Source organism: Gasterosteus aculeatus, chromosome 15, assembly GCF_964276395.1.
Source record: "Gasterosteus aculeatus chromosome 15, fGasAcu3.hap1.1, whole genome shotgun sequence".
Classification (NCBI taxonomy): Eukaryota; Metazoa; Chordata; class Actinopteri; order Perciformes; family Gasterosteidae; genus Gasterosteus; species Gasterosteus aculeatus.
Genome location: NC_135703.1, coordinates 1475973 through 1497491, shown reverse-complemented (window position 1 = coordinate 1497491; position 21519 = coordinate 1475973). Strand labels below are relative to the sequence as shown.

The 21519-nt window shown below is 49.3% G+C and overlaps 1 protein-coding gene across 1 annotated transcript in view; it reads left to right on the top strand.

The window, feature by feature from the left end:
- Positions 1 to 7540, top strand: part of brf1a (BRF1 general transcription factor IIIB subunit a) — a 38482-nt gene extending 30942 nt beyond the window's left edge. The window contains exons 17-19 of the mRNA XM_078089222.1: positions 3464 to 3515; positions 5582 to 5735; positions 6616 to 7540. Of these exons, the coding sequence (XP_077945348.1) occupies positions 3464 to 3515; positions 5582 to 5735; positions 6616 to 6647 (238 nt within the window). The 3' untranslated portion in view covers positions 6648 to 7540. The remainder of the gene's footprint in view (positions 1 to 3463; positions 3516 to 5581; positions 5736 to 6615) is intronic.
- The last annotated feature ends 13979 nt before the right edge of the window (positions 7541 to 21519 follow it).

The following is a 21519-nucleotide window of genomic DNA, read 5'->3' as shown; positions in this document are numbered from 1 at the left end:
AGGTCCGCCGAGAAGTCTGCCGCCGCGGGTCCCGTCGAGGGCCATTTGACCTTTGCCCTCCACAAGTGACAGGACTCCCCCGGCGCGCTGCGATTAATCGCTGCTGTCAGGAAGTGATGCAGCACGATTCCTAACGCATTCATATACTACATGTTCCTAGTTGTTGTGACTTTAAAGAAAGATGTTTATCTTTTATTAGGTACGCGTCTGTGCAGAAGGAGAACAACGCATCAGAATAATTATTAAAATCCATTCAATGCAAACAAAACAACTTTAAATTCTTTAGAATGCTGCACAGATGAATGAAATTCGAGCGTAAGTGAAACGGAACAGGAAAGTAATTAAAAATAAGATATTATCTTAAAGTAGTTTACTGTCTCCTACTCTTCAAAAAGGGTTTTCTTTATATTTAAGAAAAAAAGCTCTATTTTGGGTGAACACGGTGTATTTAAACACGCGTGACCTCTGACCTTTAGTCTGGGACACGATGACGTGCCGTCGCACTTTGAAGTTCCTTCATTGGAATAAAAAGGCCTCTGTCGAGCGGCTTTTGACCAAATCATGTAGTTATAAAAAAATAGCTAAGAAATAGCTTATTTTTATTTGATCTGCATCAATTTTATTCGTAATTTAAAGTTGTATTCCATTTTAATGCTAAAATATAGTTTTTATTCTTTAATTTGTGGCACACATTCAGTTCTTTGTTGGATTCCTTTGATGGTGCCGAGGAAGCTGCGTTTAGTATTCACTGTCTTTGTGTTCTACGAGTAGAACAGAGACGTTGTTGTACTTCAAAGAACAGAAAAGGGTTCAGGAAACTTTTCCCTTATTTACGGAAACATCAAAGCCGGCTTTTTGGTTTTATTCTTTTAAATTCCCTTCTCCCTCCTTTGCAACGTTTTGTTTTGAGGCCAAAGTTCAATTTTTGCGGTGCAACTCCGGCTTGGTTCTCCCGGGAGCCGCTGCAGCGGATCCACGCTGGAGGTCAGAGGTCGCGCTGAAGGTGGCCCGGGAGGTGGAGCGACGTGACGGATGTGGACGGTCGAGTCCCCAAAGTTCAGAACCGAGCTCAGCGGGCGAACCGTGTTAATGGCGTGTTATCCTCCCCGTTTGTGTGATTAGTGGTGTGTAAATCGCACACACACACACGGCGCTGCCTCTCCACTCGGCGATACTGTATTAAGCGTCCTTTTCCGTCTCAAGCTTTCGTCTCCCTCCATCAGCAAGCTGCACTGCACGCCTGTGTGTTCAGAGCCCCCCTCCGACCCCCCGACCCCCCGATTCAATGAATAGTTAATCCCTGTTCACAGGACCCGTCACGGTCCCCAAAAGTATCTCCGCAGGATGAACGCAGCGGCGCAGCCGGGCGCTAAATGACCCAGAATCCATCAAGAGATGCGACGTGTCACAGTTCTCATCAGACGTGCGTGTGCGTGTGTGCGTGTGCGTGTGTGCGTGTGCGTGTGTGTGCGTGCGTGCCTGTGTGTGTGTGTGTGTGTGTGTGTGTGTGTGTGTGTGTGTAAACCTCCTGAAGCTCGTTAAAGTTCAAACCCTAATTGGGATTTTCTTAACAAGCTTCTCTACCAACGACAGAAACGTGCTGCTCACCCGGCGTGACACACGTCAACGGCGCGCGTGTGATCCCGCCTCCAAAGCTCAATGTTCACACATTATAAATGTTGTGTGACGAGGTCGTCGTGTTTCTCCCTTTCATCGCGCCGTGTTGTGCAGTTCAAAGTATAGTGACGTGAATCTGAACATCTGCGTGAGTTTTTTTTCAGATTTTTATCATTTATTTACATCAGAGCTCATTGCCGAACTAATTCATTCAACCCCCCACTTGGCAGATAACTCCTCCTCCGTGTTATTGATTGGATTACAGCATGAATAATGTGTCATTATTCGCTCATTACCTCGGTTTGTCTCTGATTTATTGCAACCGCAGAGGCAGTGATGGGAAGTGGAAGCTGATTTCTATTAACAATTTCTAACAAACCCGATTGGAAAAGAGCCGAGGCCTCTCATCTCCTCGGCGCTAACGAGCTAAGCTAACGAGCTAAACTACATTGTAACAACAACAACAACAACCAGCTGCGGCGTAACGAGAGCCGTCAGTGGTCGAGGGCGGTTTTATTGGTTATTGGGTGTGTGTGTGTGTGTGTGTGTGTGTGTGTGTGTGTGTGTGTGTGTGTGTGTGTGTGTGTGTGTGTGTGTGTGTGTGTGTGTGTGTGTGTGTGTGTGTGTGTGTGTGTGTGTGTGTGTGTGTGTGTGTGTGTGTGTGTGTGTGTGTGTGTGTGTGTGTGTGTGTGTGTGCTACAGCATGGTGGCGATGGTTAGCGCATTAGCATGCTAATATTTGTAGCAAAGTTTAAGGCAGCCCTTCGAGCAAAGGACCGTCTCTTATTTCTATCTCTTAACCCTTATTTTTCCTTTTGGATGCCTGCTAAGGGCCACCCTGACCTTTGACCCCTCCTCACTATCAACTGAAAAATGGATTCTTTTGCCGGTAAAAACGGAAATGAGAGGCTGTGAGTGAATAAAACATTCAAAATATAATAATTCACCTTATTATTTGCTCACTTGGCTCCTTTGTGCTTCCTTTACCTCCCCCCCCCCAGCAGGGTCAGGGCCCAGGAGAGCGAGAATAGTCCATCACATGTTCTGGGCCCTGAATACCGCTCTCAGCAGGAGGCAGGGGTTTTCTGATGAGCTTCAGGAAAGGGGGGGGCATGTTGTCTGTTACCCATCCTCCCCCTCTTCCCTCTTTCCTTACCCTTGCTCCCCCCCCGGTTAAAGTAGATTAATTAGAAGCGCTCTCTGGTTTTCTCTCTTATCGGAGAGAGTTGTGCGTTTACTGTAAGCCTGCAGGGAGGGGGGGGGGGGGGGGGGCGCTGAGCCTCCGGGAACGATGCTAATTCCAGCCAGCGGGCCGGGTGGTGGTGGTGGGGGAGGAAGAGGCGGCGGCTGCTGAGGAATTGCGTAGATGGGCGATCTCCTCCGCTGGCGTCCGCCTGTCAGTCACGGTTCGGGTCTCGCTGCGTTTCTTCTTCTGCTCTTTGCGCTCGTTTGTTGTTGGAGCCGCGAGTCAAAGAGCGCCGAGGAAATGGAAACGAAGCCCTCGGCCGTTCTTTGTGTCAGCGGTAAACCCTGTAATAAACCCCGGCGTGAATATGGAATATCAATATATTCTAATAGTGTCTGTGAGGAGGCTTAATAAACCACAGCTGTGAGAGTCACACTTAATGACCAATAATATCACGAGCGATATTAATATTTATATGGTGTCGCTGCCTGCTGGGCCACGATGCTTCTTCTTAGTGAAAACTTCAGCAGCCACACTGACAATCAAACCACGGAAGCTTCAACCGATGTCCTCAAATACGAGGAGGCGAAGGAGTGTGTGTGTGTGTGTGTGTGTGTGTGTGTGTCCTTGTGTTGATGTGTGTGTCGCTGTGTGTTGCAGGTTGCAGCCCTTCATCAGCGGTCAGCCCAGTAAGAAGCTCGCCGTGGATCAGGTGAGCCGCCGCTCGTCTTCACCGCGCCGTGCTGTGCGTCTCCCTCACACACTTAACGCACGTGTGCACACAGACACGTGCACACACACACACACACAGACACACACACACACACACACACACACACACGTCTCTAATTCAGCAGAGACACAACGCATGAAGCATGAAGCTGTGTAAACCGGGAGACCGTCTTAATTCCATTAACATCTAGTGGCTGACTGCTCGGAGCAGAGGGGGGGGGGGGGGGGTTGTGGGGGGGCGGGGGAGGGAGGGGTGTTTGGGGGGGGGGGGAGAACCTGCCTTTCTCCCTGTCCTTCCTTCCGTTGCTCCTCCCCCCTCCAGGAAGTTCCTGCGACAGGCTGCTAAACTTCTGAAACGTCTGAAGCAGCACTTTTCCAGGTCTTTTCTTCTTCTTTCCTCGTTTCACAGCTTCACAGCGCTCGGAACCTTCAGGCAGATCCAGCTTTGGTTCTTAATTTGATTTTAAATTGGACCAGAATTCAATACGCGGGAAGCTTTACATCGTCTTGTTTCTCCGTCTGACTGGTGATGAGCTGCTGTCGTGTTCCTCTACATCTCCACGTGGAGGATTCATCACCGCAGCCCCGTAACAAAAGAGGCCTTGTTAGAAAAAGCCAGCTGCTTAAAAGTATTATATATATATTTTAAAAAAAAAAGGCAATTTGGTGACTTTGAAGCTGAAACTTTCTGCAGCAGCGTCGTTGACGCCACGTGGCAATAAACAGCGTAGAAGAATAAAGTATTATAATATTATTCACGCGCTATGGAAGATCATATCGGTAAAATGTTTGTCAGAACTTATTCTGCAAGACTTCAATCCATTAACGAGCTTTTTAACTTCTTTTCAACACAAACAACGCTGAGCGAGCGGAAAACCTTTTTTTGTGCAGAAAAGTTGAAGTAAAAAGTCTGTTTCCCTTCTTTCCTCTCTCCCCCTTTATCTTCTCATTTCCTCTCACTTTCCTCTCTCGTCTCCGATGGGGGAGGGCGGGTAAGGGAGGGGGCTCTGTCACAATGGGGGCCGGGTCAACAGGGCCTGTTACCTAGCAACCCCCCAAACCTCCTCCTGGGAACCGTCGGGCTGCTCCTCGGTTATGTAACGCTGCACCGAGGGGGGGGGGGGGGGGCGGCGCCTCCTGTTGACTTGTTAATTGGAATCAGAAGAGAACCTGCAGCTTGTGGTTGTTACCGTGGAAACGGCGTGATGAAATCTGTCAGTAGTTTGTACTTCCTGGTTTTAAATGAGCGCTTTGATCCGCACTCTGCTCCGTTTGTTTGGTTCTGTTCCTGAGTGACTGTAGACGGTCACATGACCACCCCCCCCCCCCCTCGATGTCAGAGACTCTTGTCTCACTCCAACAACTCTCGCCTCCTCATTAGCCTCGTGTTGGTTTCCTTATTTGTTTCCTACCCGAGACGTCCTCACGCGGCGCTTAATGAGGCGTCCAGCGGCTGTGAAGGACTCTGGTGGGCCGACGTCAGCGGGGGTCCACCGGGGGGCTCAGAAGTTATTAAAAGCCTTTTGATTCTTTGTATTGCTCCGTTGCGCGATTGTGGGTCAAAAATAGATCAAATGTGAGGGACATGAAACGAGAGGAGAGGAAGTGATGGAGGAAGCCAGCAGGTCGCTACTGAGGAGACTCCACCTCCTCCTCCTCCTGCGCCTCCTTCTCCTCGAGCCCTGAGAGGAGGAGAAGGAGAACAGGCAGGTTCCCTTTCAGTCGCTGCGGAACAAGAACGGACTGAGAAGGTGGATTTGTGTCGTGATGTTCAAAGTACACACGAGCGTCTACATTTGACTGACTTTTGTATGACTTGGTTGAACCAGTGTGAGACAATAAAGGCTCTAAAAAGTCATTATGTGGTGATGGAGCCGTAGATGAAATATCTCCACCTGCCCTAAGGCCCCCCCCCCCCTCGCACCCCCCGCTGGTTATTATTTTTGGGCTTTATGAGATCAGATCTGGATTAGATTTCCCTCGAGGGAGGCTGGTGTCACGCCGAGGAAAATATTAAAAACTCAACAATATTTCCTGTTTGCCCAGGCTGCCGCCGCCGGCGAAGCCCCGCCCCCTCCCGCCGGCGCCGGCGTGGTGGTGGAGAGCGGGCCGGTGGTCTACGATGACGCGGCCGGCGATGAGGAGGAAGACGAGGAAGAGGAGGCCTGTGTCAGCGCCATGGATCTGCTGGGCAGCAACGGTCAGTTTCTACTTTATTACGAGATTTACCCAGAATGCCGTTCGGCGAGTTAACCAGCGCGTTATAACCCTCTGAAACACGGCCCAGTTTCAGAAGCATTTATTTTTTTCCGCTCAAGCTTTTTCACCAGATATAAAAGTCCTTTTCTTCTTCTATGCAACTGGAACAATTACGTCTTATTTCTGCAGAATAAGACGCAAATGATGAGAAACAATAAAAGCAGTTTTCTGATCATTTCTTTGACAAAGTTTTCCCCCAGTGGAATTCATCTATCCAGCTTGTCTTCTTTATATTTAGATATTCATGTTTCCGTCTCAGGCGAATCGATCTGGATTCTATATTCACGCTGAGGAGCTCGGAACCTTTTCAAGAGTCTTGAGCTTAGTTTGGTGTTTCCCTCTGACGGGCTTCGTCACACGTGATGCGTTCAAGGGCCCTCGGAAGGATTCAAATGTAAAAGTCAGGCTTCGAAGAACAGAAACCCACTAAAATATTATAATATTTCACTAGCCTGTTGGTAAATCAGCCTCTTTAACCGGAAGAAACTGCTCTAAATAACAATAAATCTGAATTCTCAGCTTGAATCTTCCTTATAAAGCGAGCGAGAGACAAACTCTTTGTCCTTATTGTTGTTAACAGTTTTAACGAGGTCTCCTAAACATTAACTTTCTCCGTCTCTGGCCGTTAACATTTAAGCTCTCTGCCGCAATAAAAACGCACTTAATTGATTCCTGTAAGTCGAACTCTTTGTTTGTGGTCCCCTCTGCTTCACGGTGAGGTCAAAGGTCACTGCCCTCCAGACCTGACACTCTCCTGCACCCTGAAGATGTGTCTCCTACATGCACCATCATCATCATCGTCGTCCTCTTCCTCCCCACAGATTATGGCAGCGACGCCGACTACGACGACTGACTGCTTTTCGCCTCACGTCTGCTTTCGCGCCGCTCCGACTCCTCAAGTGATCGTTAACCACGGGGGGGACGCGGCGCGTCTGCAGCTTCAGACGGCGCCGCCATGCCCGGAGCGGACCAGGACGTCCCGCAGGGACGGAAGAGGGACCGAAAACGAAAGCTGGACACCACTTTGCACCGCTCGCCGTCCCGACTGAGCAGCGAGGAGGCGCCGCCTGGACGCCGCCGCAGGAGTCCAAGCGGGAACGCTGGTCGTCATTTGGGTCACAAGCCGAGGAAACGTTCCACTAAACGTTGTTCTGAAGATCTTTTATTGAAGTGATTCAAATGTGGGGGTCAACGTCATTTTATTTTATTTATTTTTTTCCTGTGAAATCACCTCATCGTTCTTTACTGAACAAAATGCTGCATCGTGGTATTTTCCTCCAACTCGCACTTTACGATGACATCACTTCCTGTTGGCTAATCTTCGCTAAACCTCTTTATAAACAAGCGTCTGACAGCATGAGATCAATAAAGCTTTAATCCTTCTAAACTATGCAGAAATCCATCTCAGATATCTATATCTATATAGATGTATATTGTATATAATCTCAGGTTTTTTTTTTAGTTGCTGTTGATTTGGGTTTTTATTTAGATTCCGGACGTTTTAATTTATGAGATTGTGTCATTTTTGAATTGTTTGAATATTCTCCTCAAAGCCGGGCGGCACGTAAACACATTCTCTGATATTATTATATTTCCCACAAGAGAGCGAGCAGGTCTATTTAGTATTTATGCTTTTGGGTGTTCGTGTTGGGGGGTGAGACTCACGCCGCGGCGCCTCCTTTCTGCTCAGATGACGCTTTGCATTCTGGATGTTGTGCAATAAAGATTCACTACATGGAGGACAAAGGTGGGTCGTTTCTTTCTTCACGGTTAAAATGGGAATCAAGAACCCGACATTAACACCCCCCCCCACTTTAAAGTTCTCCTGTTTCAGTCACAGAAGCAGCAACAAGCAGTGTTTTCCTTCCTTCCTCCTCTGGCCTTTTTCTTCTTCTTCACCTTCGTCTCACTCTGCTGCCCTCGATCCTCCTAAATGTCCCCCACCTTCAATGCCCCCCCCCACCTTTACTCCTCTTCCTCATTAAACTTCTCTCCTTTTTTTTTTTACATTCCTCTATTCCTTTCCTCCCTCCTCTCCTAACACCACCTTGTTTGCTCTCCTCCTTAAACCTCCATCTTGTGCCGGCGTGCTAACTCCTCCCCGGCGGCGCTTTGCGTGTGAATCAAAGGCACCTCTGCTGGGTCCCACACACACTTCAGCTCCACCACACGTCATTAAAATGGACCTCAGAGGCAAGAAGCTTCAGAGAACCTCCGACCAATCAAATGCCCCCGCTGCCTAAACCCGCCCCCACGTACATGTATGAAACCACCACGTAGTTATTGTAAGTACTGAACGTTACAGAAGCTACTTCACCCGACCTCCATCGCTCCGTTAACGGCTTCACGGTCGGTCCCCTCAAAGGCCCCGGAACAAACACACACACACACACATGCACATTTTTTGCCAGAGCAATGTTCCTAATACCCCCCCCCCCCCCCCCCCCCCCCACACACAGTCTGCCCTCAAACTCTCCTCTTCCTTCTCCGTCAGCATATCACCCTCACCCCCCCCCCTCAACCACGGCCTCCCTCCCCGTCCTCCTCACCCCAATTATTTTGCACTCTTCTGTAGTGCAGCTGACGCCCTCCATTGTGTAATAAATACATGGAGGTATTGACGTTGCCCTCGGCGACTGTTCTCTGTGTTCCCCGACAGGTAGATTAACACGGGGGGGTAGAGAGTGTGACTGAAGGGGGGGTCGAGGGGGGGCACTGAAGGACGCAAGCAGGTTTCAGAGCGCTGCTCCTCAGCAGAAGTGGACCCCCCCCCCCCCCCCCCCCCCCTCGGTCACAAGGCACAAACACGGATACTTCTTTGGCGCGATGGATGTGTTCTGTGGAAGTTAATTGAATTTCTTAAAAGGGAAGACTGACGTGTACTGAAGTTATCTGACTCTTAATGTCGGCCATGATGCTGTGAAGACTTGACCTGCTCTGTATCAGCGGGGGGGTGGACGGGGCAGAGGGGGGGGAGTGTTTGCAGAGCTCTTTATAGCACCATCGCCATTGGCTTCTTCCTCCTGTCCATATATCTTCTCTTTCTCTTTCTCCTTGTCTCAGGTCTTATTTAATTCTTATCTCATGTCTGTTTTTTTTCTCCACTTTCTCTTCATCTTTTCCTGCAGGTAACCGATCGATTTATTTGAGTCAGTCCATCGAATTTGGAACAAGAAACGTTCCGTACAAATGTGTATAAAATGTGTATAAAAAGGAAGTCTGGACGTAATATAAGAGAATAATATATGTAATATAAGAGCGAATAATAACTAATATAAGAGAATAATAACAGGCCGTCACATGACAGACTTACCATGAGACCCCTGTTGGGTTCATTTATAGGTGTGTGTGTGTGGCCCTGTGGTGTTGCTTTGTAGAAGGTGTGTGTCTCCAAGGCTGCGTCCTTTTGTGTGGTGTTTCATAATGTGTGTGTGTGTGTGTGTGTGTGTTGTTTTGTTCCACTGCAGCCCTGTAATTACCTTCAGTCAGATCTGCTTCTGTAACACAGGTGGGAGACACAGAATTTAATTACAGGGTGGGATCCTGCTGCAGCCCACCTGTGTGTGTGTGTGTGTGTGTGTGTGTGTGTTATAGTGTATGAGTGTCTACATGTCTGTCTTATACAAACTATGAAGTAATACATTTGAGTTTCTGCAGTTATTCATGTTTGACAGATGTGTGTGTGTGTGTGTGTGTGTGTGTTAGAGAGACCATGATGGGGGTGGGCGAGTGAGCCTGAGTGTGATTGAAAGAGACCGAGGGAGACAAAGGGAGGGAGGGAAGGAGGGAGGGAGGGAGGGAGGGCAGGTTGAACACCTGGTGCCTGATCTGAGGCAACATGATGGAGATTAAAAAGATCACGAGGGGGATTCTCCCTCTCCTCTCCTCCCCCTCACCTCCTCTCCCCCCCCTGACCTCCTCTCCCCCCTTACCCTTCTCCCTTCCTCTCCTCACCTCCTATCACCTCTTCCTTTCTTCACCTCCTCTCCTCCTCGGTCTCGGTTGTCAGAGATCTCAGTGCTCAAGGTGTGCTACATCTTCCCTGTTGCTAAGCAACTTAAAGTTTCCCAACCTCTGGGGAGTTATCTGATTCTCTTCTCTGCTCCCCATAAAGATACCGGAGGGTCCGTCTGTCTGCTGGTTGAACTGGGAACCAGCACCTGCTTCTGGTGTTTTAAAGTGCTGCCAGGTGACGACACAATGCGACGGCGTTGCCGAGAGACGATGTCTGAGCCAATCAGGCGGCAGCGCCACGTCGGCTCCTGGATGTGCGTTCGTAAGCAGGGGGAGGAAGACCCGGGTGGAGATGAATCTCTGTCTGCAAGGCGACTCCAGGTGCTTCGTCTTTTAAAAACGGGTCCAGAGAAGACCTCCAGGCCCTGGACCAAGGTGAGATACCTGCGAAAGTCCTGAAAGTAGTTATGGATTTCAAATCTGTATTTGAGTTTTCTCAAAGTGTAATTTGCTTTTCGGTGGCCAATCAGCGACAAGCCGTCTCGGACCATTTTGATCCGTCCGTCCTTTATCTTCTGCTTCTGCCGAACATGGAAGTCATCCTCAAACTGACTTCCATGTTTGGTCCCGCTCGTGGGATTAGTTTCGTCCTCGTCTCAGACCGCGGATCCACGGTCAACGGGTTGACTGAAGCGTCTCCAAATGTCCACATCTGTAAACGTGTAACCGGCTTCATGCCCGGCGATGATGGCAGAGCCACGTGGACGAGTTTACGCGGCATGAGAGAGAACGCCGCTTCTACGTCTGGTTCCTACATGCAAGTCTGTGGATAATCTGGAGGAGCACGTTGTGATTTCTGGCAGGAGACACCGGCTGTGCCTTATAAATCTGATGTATTAAAGAGAAGGCAGACGTCTTTAAAACCGATATCTCTCCAAAACAATGTAACCGCTTAAACAAACTCCATATTGTTACAGTCGCTAGTAATGGTGTCAAAGCAACAAGATTTGTTTTAGAGATTGAAGATATAAGAGAATGAACAAAGTACGCTGGATTCAAACGTATTTTCTCACTTTGCTTCATGGTGACCAAGTGGGGAGCAGAAGTTCATCCAACAAGCTTTGGCTCATGGAGCTGCAGCGTGGCGCTCAGGTGGGCCCTGCTCCCTCCCTCCCTTCCTCCCTCCCTCCCTCCATCACCTGTCGGTGGCCCTCACCCCCCCTCGCTGTCATCGCTTACTTCATCAACAGCATCGCTGCCAAACTCTGACGGCTGTTTCTCGGCCCGTGTGGTTAAAACATGTCCGTCACTCGCTAGCCAGTTCTTTGTTTTCTTTATTTCACAAAAGACACCCAGATGTTTCTGCTGCTGTATTACGTGGATGCTAACGTTAGCACAGCAACACTGTGGGGGAGATTGAGCCCAGACCGGTTTTGTTCATCTCTCTCTGTGCCTTAAAGCTTCTTTTCCCCTCAGGTGTGGAGCGTTAGCATTAAGCTAACACGCTAAATGTAACACCGGGAGCTTCTGCACGTTTGTGCGAGTTGTATATATTTTTTACTAAACCGCAGAGGTGTATAGCATGCAGGCAGAAAACCCCATTGTGTTATAAAGAACACAAAGTAAATATATATGTTTACATCCTTTAAGGATTACGGTTCTTTTCTCAACCTTTTGGCTGATAAAATGTCAATATTGAAAAATGTCATCATTTTCGTGAGTCTCCTCCTGTTCTCCCCCCTGCGCCCCCCCTCCCTGCAGATCCATCCATCATCCCGGGCGCTCCGCACGCCGCTGCAGACTCCCCCGTTGGCGTGGGAACGCTGCGTCAGGAGCTCCACCCACATGACCTTGCTTGCTCTCCTCTCTCGGGTTGTTCTCCAGACAACGAGCCCTGAGGCTCACGGGCGCCACAAAACGGGCCGCGATGTCGTCTGCTAGCGACGCAGACTCCCCTGCGAGCGAGGAGCCAGCGGCGATCAGGTTATCGGGGAGGGTCGGGAGGGAAGATCGAATCGTCCACTGCACAGCGGTGAAGGTGTCGGGTGGAGGAGGTGATTCACGGCTGCTGACAGCGGAGATGTTGAACCTTTCGATTACCACACAGGATGCATCTCACTGCGGAGCCCGGTTACACTTAAACACAGACTTAATCTCTTTAGGCAGAACCTGGAGGTGACAGGACGAAGCATTCTGCTTTCTATTAGTAGTCTGAGTAGTAATGTTACTCGCGTCACAAAATGAACGTCACGCTGCGTTGAAGAAGACTTGAAACTAGAGACTGAGACCATAAACTCGTGTTTACAACGTTTACTGAGGGAATAAATCCAGAGAGAAGTAGAGTCATTTCCTCATAGACGTCTATGGGAGCAGAGGAGTCGCCCCCTGCTGGTCACTACAGAGAAGTAGAGTCATTTCCTCATAGACGTCTATGGGAGCAGAGGAGTCGCCCCCTGCTGGTCACTGCAGAGAAGTAGTCATTTCCTCATAGACGTCTATGGGAGCAGAGGAGTCGCCCCCTGCTGGTCACTACAGAGAAGTAGTCATTTCCTCATAGACGTCTATGGGAGCAGAGGAGTCGCCCCCTGCTGGTCACTGCAGAGAAGTAGAGTCATTTCCTCATAGACGTCTATGGGAGCAGAGGAGTCGCCCCCTGCTGGTCACTACAGAGAAGTAGAGTCATTTCCTCATAGACGTCTATGGGAGCAGAGGAGTCGCCCCCTGCTGGTCACTACAGAGAAGTAGAGTCATTTCCTCATAGACGTCTATGGGAGCAGAGGAGTCGCCCCCTGCTGGTCACTACAGAGAAGTAGAGTCATTTCCTCATAGACGTCTATGGGAGCAGAGGAGTCGCCCCCTGCTGGTCACTACAGAGAAGTAGAGTCATTTCCTCATAGACGTCTATGGGAGCAGAGGAGTCGCCCCCTGCTGGTCACTACAGAGAAGTAGAGTCATTTCCTCATAGACGTCTATGGGAGCAGAGGAGTCGCCCCCTGCTGGTCACTACAGAGAAGTAGAGTCATTTCCTCATAGACGTCTATGGGAGCAGAGGAGTCGCCCCCTGCTGGTCACTACAGAGAAGTAGAGTCATTTCCTCATAGACGTCTATGGGAGCAGAGGAGTCGCCCCCTGCTGGTCACTACACAGAATGCAGCTTCAAGATACTTTAACCTCAGCTTTTATTTAGTAATAAGGCCTTAATATACAATATTTGCATGTTCAATACTTGCAATCATTTTATTTTGGATGCGTTTAGGTGGATGAGATTAAACATTCAGCTGAGATGGAGCTACGGCACTTGTTGCATTGACCTCATTATGAGCTGATGAAATGAAAAGCTCACTGAAAATGACAGAAGCATGACTGAAATGAGCTGCTGAAGGTTGAACCGTCTTTCTCCCAGAGCTGCAGTTTATAATTAATTTTCTGTCCAGGAAGTAATCGGTTTGAATAAGAGGTTTCCAGCTAACATGATCGAGCCCCTGAACATCACCTGCTTGGACAGAGAAACAAAGTGGAGCAGACGTCTCGCTCACGAGGAGGAGACCAAAAACGGGCAAAAAAATCAGACAATATTGGCATTTATCTGGTGGACAGAAATATGAACAGATGAAGATGATTTGACTGAGAAGGTCGTTCAGCATATTTTGGCTCTCGAAATCTACGAGTTGCTGCACGTTGATTCCTTTGCAGACGGAGACGCTGACGCTGTAAAGACCCTCTGACTGCACTGTGGACGGACAGATTTAACGAAGATGAAACAGTGACGACCTCGGGTGTTTCTCCTGGTCCTCCCCGATGGACCTGTGGGAGGTGGAGGGGTGACAGTGGGGGAGTCACGGCTCGGTCTGTGATGTACAGCTTCGACCCTGTAAAAAGCACGAGCCGACAGAATAAAGTGCAGACGATGACATCACCTCTGTGGACAGAGGATTAAAAAAAAACGTCTCCATGATCAGCAGCTCTTCTTCTTCTCGCCGCATTAAATGACAAAGACGGAGATAGTGATCAAGACTGAGGCCTCCCGATGACACCAGCTCTCCTCCTCCCTCCTCCTCTCTCCTCCCGCTGTAGCTCTTCAGTGGCCCCGAGGCGACATGGAGGAGCTGTTTTCCCCTTTAGTCGATTGGTCGTCGCTCACAAACATGAGGAAATGGGGTTTAAAAATACCCACTCAGCCTAACAATGGTCCATTTTGACTTCCTTGTTTTGTGAACAGCCGATTAGGAGCTCCAGACTGGACGTCCTGCCAACAAGCCCCAAACAGACACTGCAGCAGCCACCTGACCTGTTTTCATGCATCTCGTCTATTTGGAAGGAAAAACTAAAGTTGTTTTTTCCCCACCGATGAATAAATAAATAAAATAACTGGGGGGTTTAAACGGGTTAGAAGCAGCCGGAGCCACGACACACCCGGCGTATAAATGACTATAAACCTTCAGTGAGCGTAAGAAAAAAGAAAAAGACACTCGGGGTCTTTCTTGCTTATTTGCCAAAAGGGAAACGTTACTCTGCAGCTTCAGTAAAACCCCCATTTACACACACACACACGCACACACACACACACACACACACACACACACACACACACACACACACACACTCTCTCTGGGGACCTCCAGCTGGTTGGTTTCCATGACAGCAGTTGGAATAACAGCCTCCATGTAAGCGGCTCCTGTTTGCAGGGAAACATCAGTCACACAATGGACGCCTCCCAGGTGGCCGTGACCTCCGGTGACCCCGCAGCGCCTCCACGCTTCCTCCTGGAAGACTTCCCGCGTCTGTGTGCGCGTGGTTTTCATCCAGAGACAAAACAGCCTGGATGTTGCTCTCGGAGACCGACTCGGGTCCAGTGAGGGTGTTTTTTTTTTTTGCTAGTGGCATCAGAACACGGAGGCCGACAATAGACGCATGGATGGAAAATAAGAGACTGACTTCCAGCTACGAGCCAACGTGGCGCAAATCCATTCATTCCTTTTTGTTGAGGCTTTAAGAGGAAGTTCTGCTGGTTGATGACGAGAGCATCTGCCAAAAAAAAAGTGAGGTGAAGACACTCAAGAAGGAATTAGAAGAAAAGTCAGTTAATGTTGTGAAGCATGAAACGACGAGTAAGCGGCAGGAGATTCTGCTCACAGCTCATGGAGGAACTTCTCTCCACTTTGCTCATTTCTTGTTACAGCTCACAAACGTTGAGGAGCAGAAGGAACAATCTGGAAGGATCGGTGGCGTTTATTCCTCCCAAGTGCTGCAACGTAGTAAAGAAACATGAAGTCACCTTGAGATGATGGAGTTCCTCTCCGTTGGGGAGCGCTGAAGATGGATGTGCTCCAGATGGGACCTTCAGCCCGTCGTCACGCGGATCTCGTCATCGCCGAACAACGGGAGGCGGAGTGAGGACGAGGATGTGAGAAGAGGAAGAGGTGTCAAAACACCCGGAGGTTGTTCTCAGAGTCCGTCCCATAAGGGACAATCCGTCTTCACCTGGCGAGAAGACGGATTGGCATCGCGTCCCCGCTGACAGGAAGTCCGTCCCCGCTGACGGGAAGTTCACCGTCTTTTGTTTTGTGGGGTCGACTGGACGTCCTGAGGAAGCCTGGAGAAACGCTCGCTCCTCGTCCTCCGTAGACGAGAGAGGACGGTTGACGGAGGGGAATAAAATATAAAAAGATGGCCGACCCCCCCGGGTTTCATCCACGAGCGCACAAGACGCCATTACGATGCCGCACAGAGACTTTATTTATTTAAGAGACACTGAAAGTGGGTTTAAGTGATGTTAAAAAAAGACTTTCATTGATAAAATACCCACATTGGTATTTTATTTTAACAGATAAACGTCTGATAAATAATAAAACAATAAACAGCCAACAGGAAGTCGACTCGTTTGATGCTTTCAGGCCTCAGCAGCTTCGACGGAGACGCCACGCGAGGAAAACCGGCTGGAACGTTTAACAAAAAACACGCACGTAGATCGAGACGAACAAACGTAACACGAGTCGTTCGTCGGAGCCTTTCAGCGACTGTCGTCGCCTTCGGAAGCCGCAGAGGACAAAACGAAGAGAATCAGTCCGAGGCGTCGATGCCGACTGTGGCGTCGACATGAGGCGGGTCAAAGGTCATCGCAGTTGGGCTTTTTTTCATCCCAGTTGCCGGCGAGCTGCAGGGTCAGAGGTCGTTCAATCTAGACGGACCGGTTGGAATGTTCTTTAGCGTCTTCGTGAAGCTGCGGCATGGGGTCAAAGGTCGCGTCGACGTGAGCGGAGCCGCTCGTCCTTTCTGTCTCGACGCGGCGTTCCAGCGTACGGAGACAAAAGTCCTTTTCACGTGAATATGTTTAATATGCGAAGGAGGACGAGCGTCTCGTGTCCTGACTCGCTGGACGCCGCGCGTTAAGAACAATGACGCCGATCAGCCGATGACACTTCCCCGATGTGAGGCGCGTTTGATTCATTTCAGGAAACAGGAAGTGTCGCTTGAGGCGGTAAAGCCGACGCGCACGCACTCCAACCGGAGTACCCATAATTCCACAGCAGCAGGCGGGCGGCGTGCAGAGAACGTCTGGGCCCGACCCAGATGTCCCAAGGTGCCATTTACCCACCGACGGCGCTGACAGACGGGCCCGCGTGCCACGGCTAACTGTCAGCCATTCGTCTCCCACGCGTCCACGCCGCTCGCTTGGCACCGGGCGCCGTCTTATTTACGGAGCGGCGTAACGGCGATTTGGCTCTGCGGCAACACTCGAGTCCTCGCAGCCGCCAAGGACCCCCCCCTCTGTGCTTCTCTGCACGCACACACACACACACACACACACACTGTGCACGGATCAGGCGATATCAGCGACTTAGACGACTTAGAGACTTAGACGGAGCATCGGAGGTCGGAGGAAGGGAAGGTCGCCTCACTTGATGATTGGAGTTCCCCTCTGTGACCTCGTGACCTTGTGCTGTTTCCAAGGTCAACCATGAGCCTTCATGATGAAACGGCGTGAAACGCGCTGAAGCGCGTGGACTCTCCTGCCTGTGCACAAGTGCTTTGGTGTCTCCACTATTTCCATCAGCAGCTGAAGTGATGCTGGATTCTACCCAGAACCGTTTCCCTCTCGGGTCGCTCCCCCCACCCACCAGGTTATCTCGGCCTGAAATAGAAGAGGCTTCAGGAAGCCAGTTCACGGCGCTCAGATCCGCCTCCTCGAGCTCCGTTTGGATCCAAATGTTCCAAACAAGTGCAGGAAGTCTGTGCCTCCGTGTGCTTCCCCCGGATGTTACACTTCCACGGCTGATTCTGGAGACGCTTTTAGAGGCGATTGGTAGCGGTGAAGTAGCTTGTATGTAAATGCGGCGCTATGCTGGAAATGGACCACTGTACGAGTCGGGGGATTATAAATCGATCTCTCTGTGGAATCAGAAACTCAAAGTCTCACAAGGTCCCGATTTTGACGGCTTACAAAAACACAAAGTGTGATTTGGGGATTTGATCCGTCTGCTGGGGCTCTCGGCCCGGTGAGCCGCCATGCTGTCAGAAATCCTCCCTAATTACGGGTGAAGTAAATCCCTCCCCTGCCGACCCCCCCCCCGTAGGAACGGCTTAGATCAATTAGCCCACTCTGGCCCGGCTGGGCTCGATCCTCGCCGCCTTTCTCACGATCCTGCAGAACGGTGGGAAGCCGCATTCCCCTTTCTCCCTTCCGCCCCGCCTCCTTTTCCTCATCCCTGCGTCCTTGCCGGGGCCGTCGCCCCCACCGGTCGACCTCCTCTTTTAGGCATCGGCATGAAGATCATCTCCCGCTCGCTCCTTTAACCATCGCAGTCATCACGTCTTTGACATCCAGCGAGGTTCTGTATCTGAGGTCGCCGCAGGATTCTAGTTTGTAGGACTGATTGGTGATCAATGACGCATGTGACGTCATGTTGCCCTCGTGATGGAGCGCAAACACCCACTAAACGTCCCTCTGTGCGTGTGGTTTGGACCTCAGTGCCCCGATGGGTGCTGGCTGCACACTTTTAGTGGTTTATTTGAGGAGTCGATTCCTCCTCTAACAGAAGCTTTGCAGAAGCTTGGAGCACCACTCCAATGTCGGGTCACATTTCAGCCAGTGGTGCCAGCGACTTTTCTGCTTATTAAATTAGAGATTAAACGTAGCCGATCCGCGCTGAGGAAACAGAGTCTGCAGCTGCAGAATAACCGGAATCGACCGGTGGAAACGAACCAGACGGAATGTAGAATAAGCAGTAAAAACGTTCTGCTGGTAGCCGAGTGGGAACCGATGTGCACTAATATTTACGGATTTGCCTGCAGCTGTTCCCAATCACGTGTACCTGGGAAACGCTGCTGGAGGGCACGTTGGCAGGGCGGTGAGCGCCGGGCTTCTCCACCCTCGGGCCAAACTGGATCCCAGGACCGCTGGAATGGATTTTCCCTCGTCGGCACAGATTTATAATGCAGGCCCTCGTTAACCGCTAATTACAGGAGGGAAAATTACCCCCCGGCCAAAAGCACCTTTAAATAAAGATAAGATAATACAGAATAAAGGAGGTAGCATAAAAAAAAGGAGAAAAATAAGCACAAGAATCAATTCAGGCGTTTAGTTTTTAGATGAAGATGCGTCTGCATGAAGATCATCATCAGAACATCTCTGCTGGAGGCGTTTTCATTTAGTCGCTCGGCTCGATACGGAGTCTTAACTGTGAAAAAAACAACTACTTTCTCCTGTAAGAAGCTACAACAAGGAAAACATGGCGCCAACGTGTTTGCACGCTGGACGCCTTTAAACTCAACTTCCCCAAAACACTTCTACAGCTTCCCCCCGATGTGCACAGCCAAAGAGTTTGTGGGGGAACATTGTTGGGGTGGATGAGTGGCTCCTTGCAGGCATGGCTGACCCCCCCCCCCACCTGGAGCTGCTGGTTGGCATGGAGGATGTTTACAGACATCCAGCCTGGAAGCACATTTTCATCCCTTGTTAAAAATAAAGACGAGTACATGTTCCTGTTCCGCTCGTGTTTCCCTAAACGTCTCGCCAACGTGCGAATGTGTGCTCAGCCCCCCCGGGCGGGAACACTGCAGCTCCCAGTCAGTCCAGACAAACGGCGTGGGAGGGGCGGCGGGGAAGGCGGGGGGAGGCGTGGGCCGCTGGGCTCACCAGTCTGGGGGTCCCGTCTGCAGGGAGACACATTTGTTAGCGTGTAGCAGAGCCCCCCGGCATGTTCTGTCTGTGGCAACACAACAGACACCGGAGGAATCCAGGCGGACCTGCTCTCCTCTGAAGGTGGGGGAGGGGGAGGGAGGGAGGGAGGAGGGTACCTGTGCTCTCCAAACATCCATAAATATGTCCTTCAGCCGGAGCAGCTGTGCACACGGAGGAGAAACATCCAGATGTTGTCTGATTAACCAGCGCAGCGTTTGCTGCGTATTAAAGTAACATAGCAAATAATGGTAAACGGTACTGTGAAGCCTTCTCGTTTGATGATACGTTGTTTCTATTTAACTTGACCTGTCTTATCGTCTCAGTGTATTTGAAGCTAACATGCTACGTCAACGCTCAGCGGTTTTTGGGGAAAAAACGTTGCTGGTGCGCCATTTTTATTTTAACGATCCGGCCTGATCGTGAGCAGGTTTTCCTCATTATTAATGTGTTCATTACTTTCTAGGCAGCAGTTGTTTGGCTCCACACAGTCTGACGTTAGCATCAATTAGCATCGGCCATCCGGCAGGTGCAACGCAAAGTGAACTTCCGCCTTCGCAGGAAACTGAGGCCGTAAAAAGGTCGTAAAATAGTTGGTTGAGTCTCATAACATTTGAGAAATACTTTAACTGCAGGAGAAGATTGCGGTTTGGGTTAAAAATAAGCGTGGAAGTGGCGTAATGCATCGATAAATCTCCACGAGGAATCACGTCACCTTGAGGCGCCATCGCTCCCCACACAGGACTCTTAGCGTTGGGTTTTATCCGGCAGTAAAACGCCTTTTTATCCGCTGCACACAGTTTGATGGGGTTTGCATACATTCAGTTTTGGCACTTTTGTTGGTAAATAATGTTTTATTGTTTCATGGCCTTTTTTTATTTGAACAATTCATAAAAATCAAATTGAGAAAATAAACTAAAAACCGATTTCATCATTAAATGTCGTGTATTTTTAATCTCCAGAAGCTCAGAAGTCGCCGCCCTCCCGCTTCCCTCCCGCTTCCCTCCCGCTTCCCTCCCCCGGTCTCCTGGCTTCCTTTTTTTCTTCTTGTTTCCTCCCTTTCTTCCATCCTCCCTCGCTCCCTTCCTCCTTTATCTCTTCCAGCCAAGTCTGCCAACTCTCCTGCAGATCTGAGCTCGGACAGATGGCAGCGGCAGAAAGTGTTTACTTGCACACAGCTCCTAACAAAGCGAGCAGATGCCAGCTGAGCCCCCCCCCCGCCCCCCCCCCCCCATCACCACGATACGGAAACATGGCCGACAGGATTTAGCGCGAGGATAGAGGCCCGGGTTCTGCTGCCTTCTTACCTGAGTCCGATTTTCTTTCCTCTGACTTTTTCTCTATTTTAAAGAGTGAGACTTTTCGTGACCTTTTTTGACCTAATTAAAAAATACATTTTGTCAGACGTTTAAAAAAAATAAATCTTTTTTGATGTTTTTAGATCTTGTTTTCAACAACAATCAACAACTTCTGAACGAACATATTCTGATTTTTTTTCGAAAATCAATTAACTAATATTTTTCTAATAATTTTTTCCCACAAAATTCAATTTTTTTTCATTAAGATTTTTTGACACAATATCTTGACTTCTTTCAAATTATAGTTTGACTATTTTTTACCATGAATCATGAGTGAGGAACTTTGTGGAACATACAGTGAATTCGACATAACATAACATAGACAATGAGATAAATAAACACAGTGCACAAAATGTAACATTTACAATTTACAATTATATATACAATGAAATATATAAGAATATAAAATAAAAATATTTGCTGCGATGATGCTAACTAGTTGCCGTAATCATCGTTGATTGGCACCCACAGGCAGCGCCTTTTGATTAACACAAAAATCCTCCTCCTCGTCCTCATTAGGAGGAGTTGCATGTTCAAAACGCCAACATTCAAATTCAATCAAGCCCCCCCTCCCTACACCCCCCCCATCCAATTACGCCGACCTCAATGTCGGTGTGGCAGCCGACGTGGCTTCAACCAACCGCTAAAAATAGACTCCATTTTCCTCAGAGCAGCAAGAAGGAGTCTGCACCAAAACAGCTGTATTCCGTTGGGAGGGGCCCCATCCACATTCCTCTAAGTATCTGCCAGATGTTTTATTGTGAAGTGACCTTTTATTATCTGACTGAACCGTCCTTCCCGAGCACATTTAGCTCATCTTGATCTATTTTCTTCCTCTCTGAGGAAGAAGCGCACGGTCGCTGCTCAATTCCCGCAGCAGACTCCCAGTATGCGCCGAATATTCATTAGCCGCCGGAAATATCTTCTTTCTGAATATTCATGGCTGCGGGGGAAAACATGAGAGGAGACTGATGTAAACCGTGTCAGTCCATAACATACATCTATAACATGCACACGCGTCCGACAATCACTGATTCACGGAAAGGAGAATAACTTTACATCAACAGAAAGAGCCGGACGACATCACCTCTCTCAGGCTTTAATCGACTCATAGGCTAGTGTCAGCTTTGTGTGTGTGTGTGTGTATATATATATATATATATAAAATAAAAACAAAAGCTAAAACTAAGTGGCTCTATTCTCTGTGACCTTCGCTGCTGTGACTTCAGGCTAAC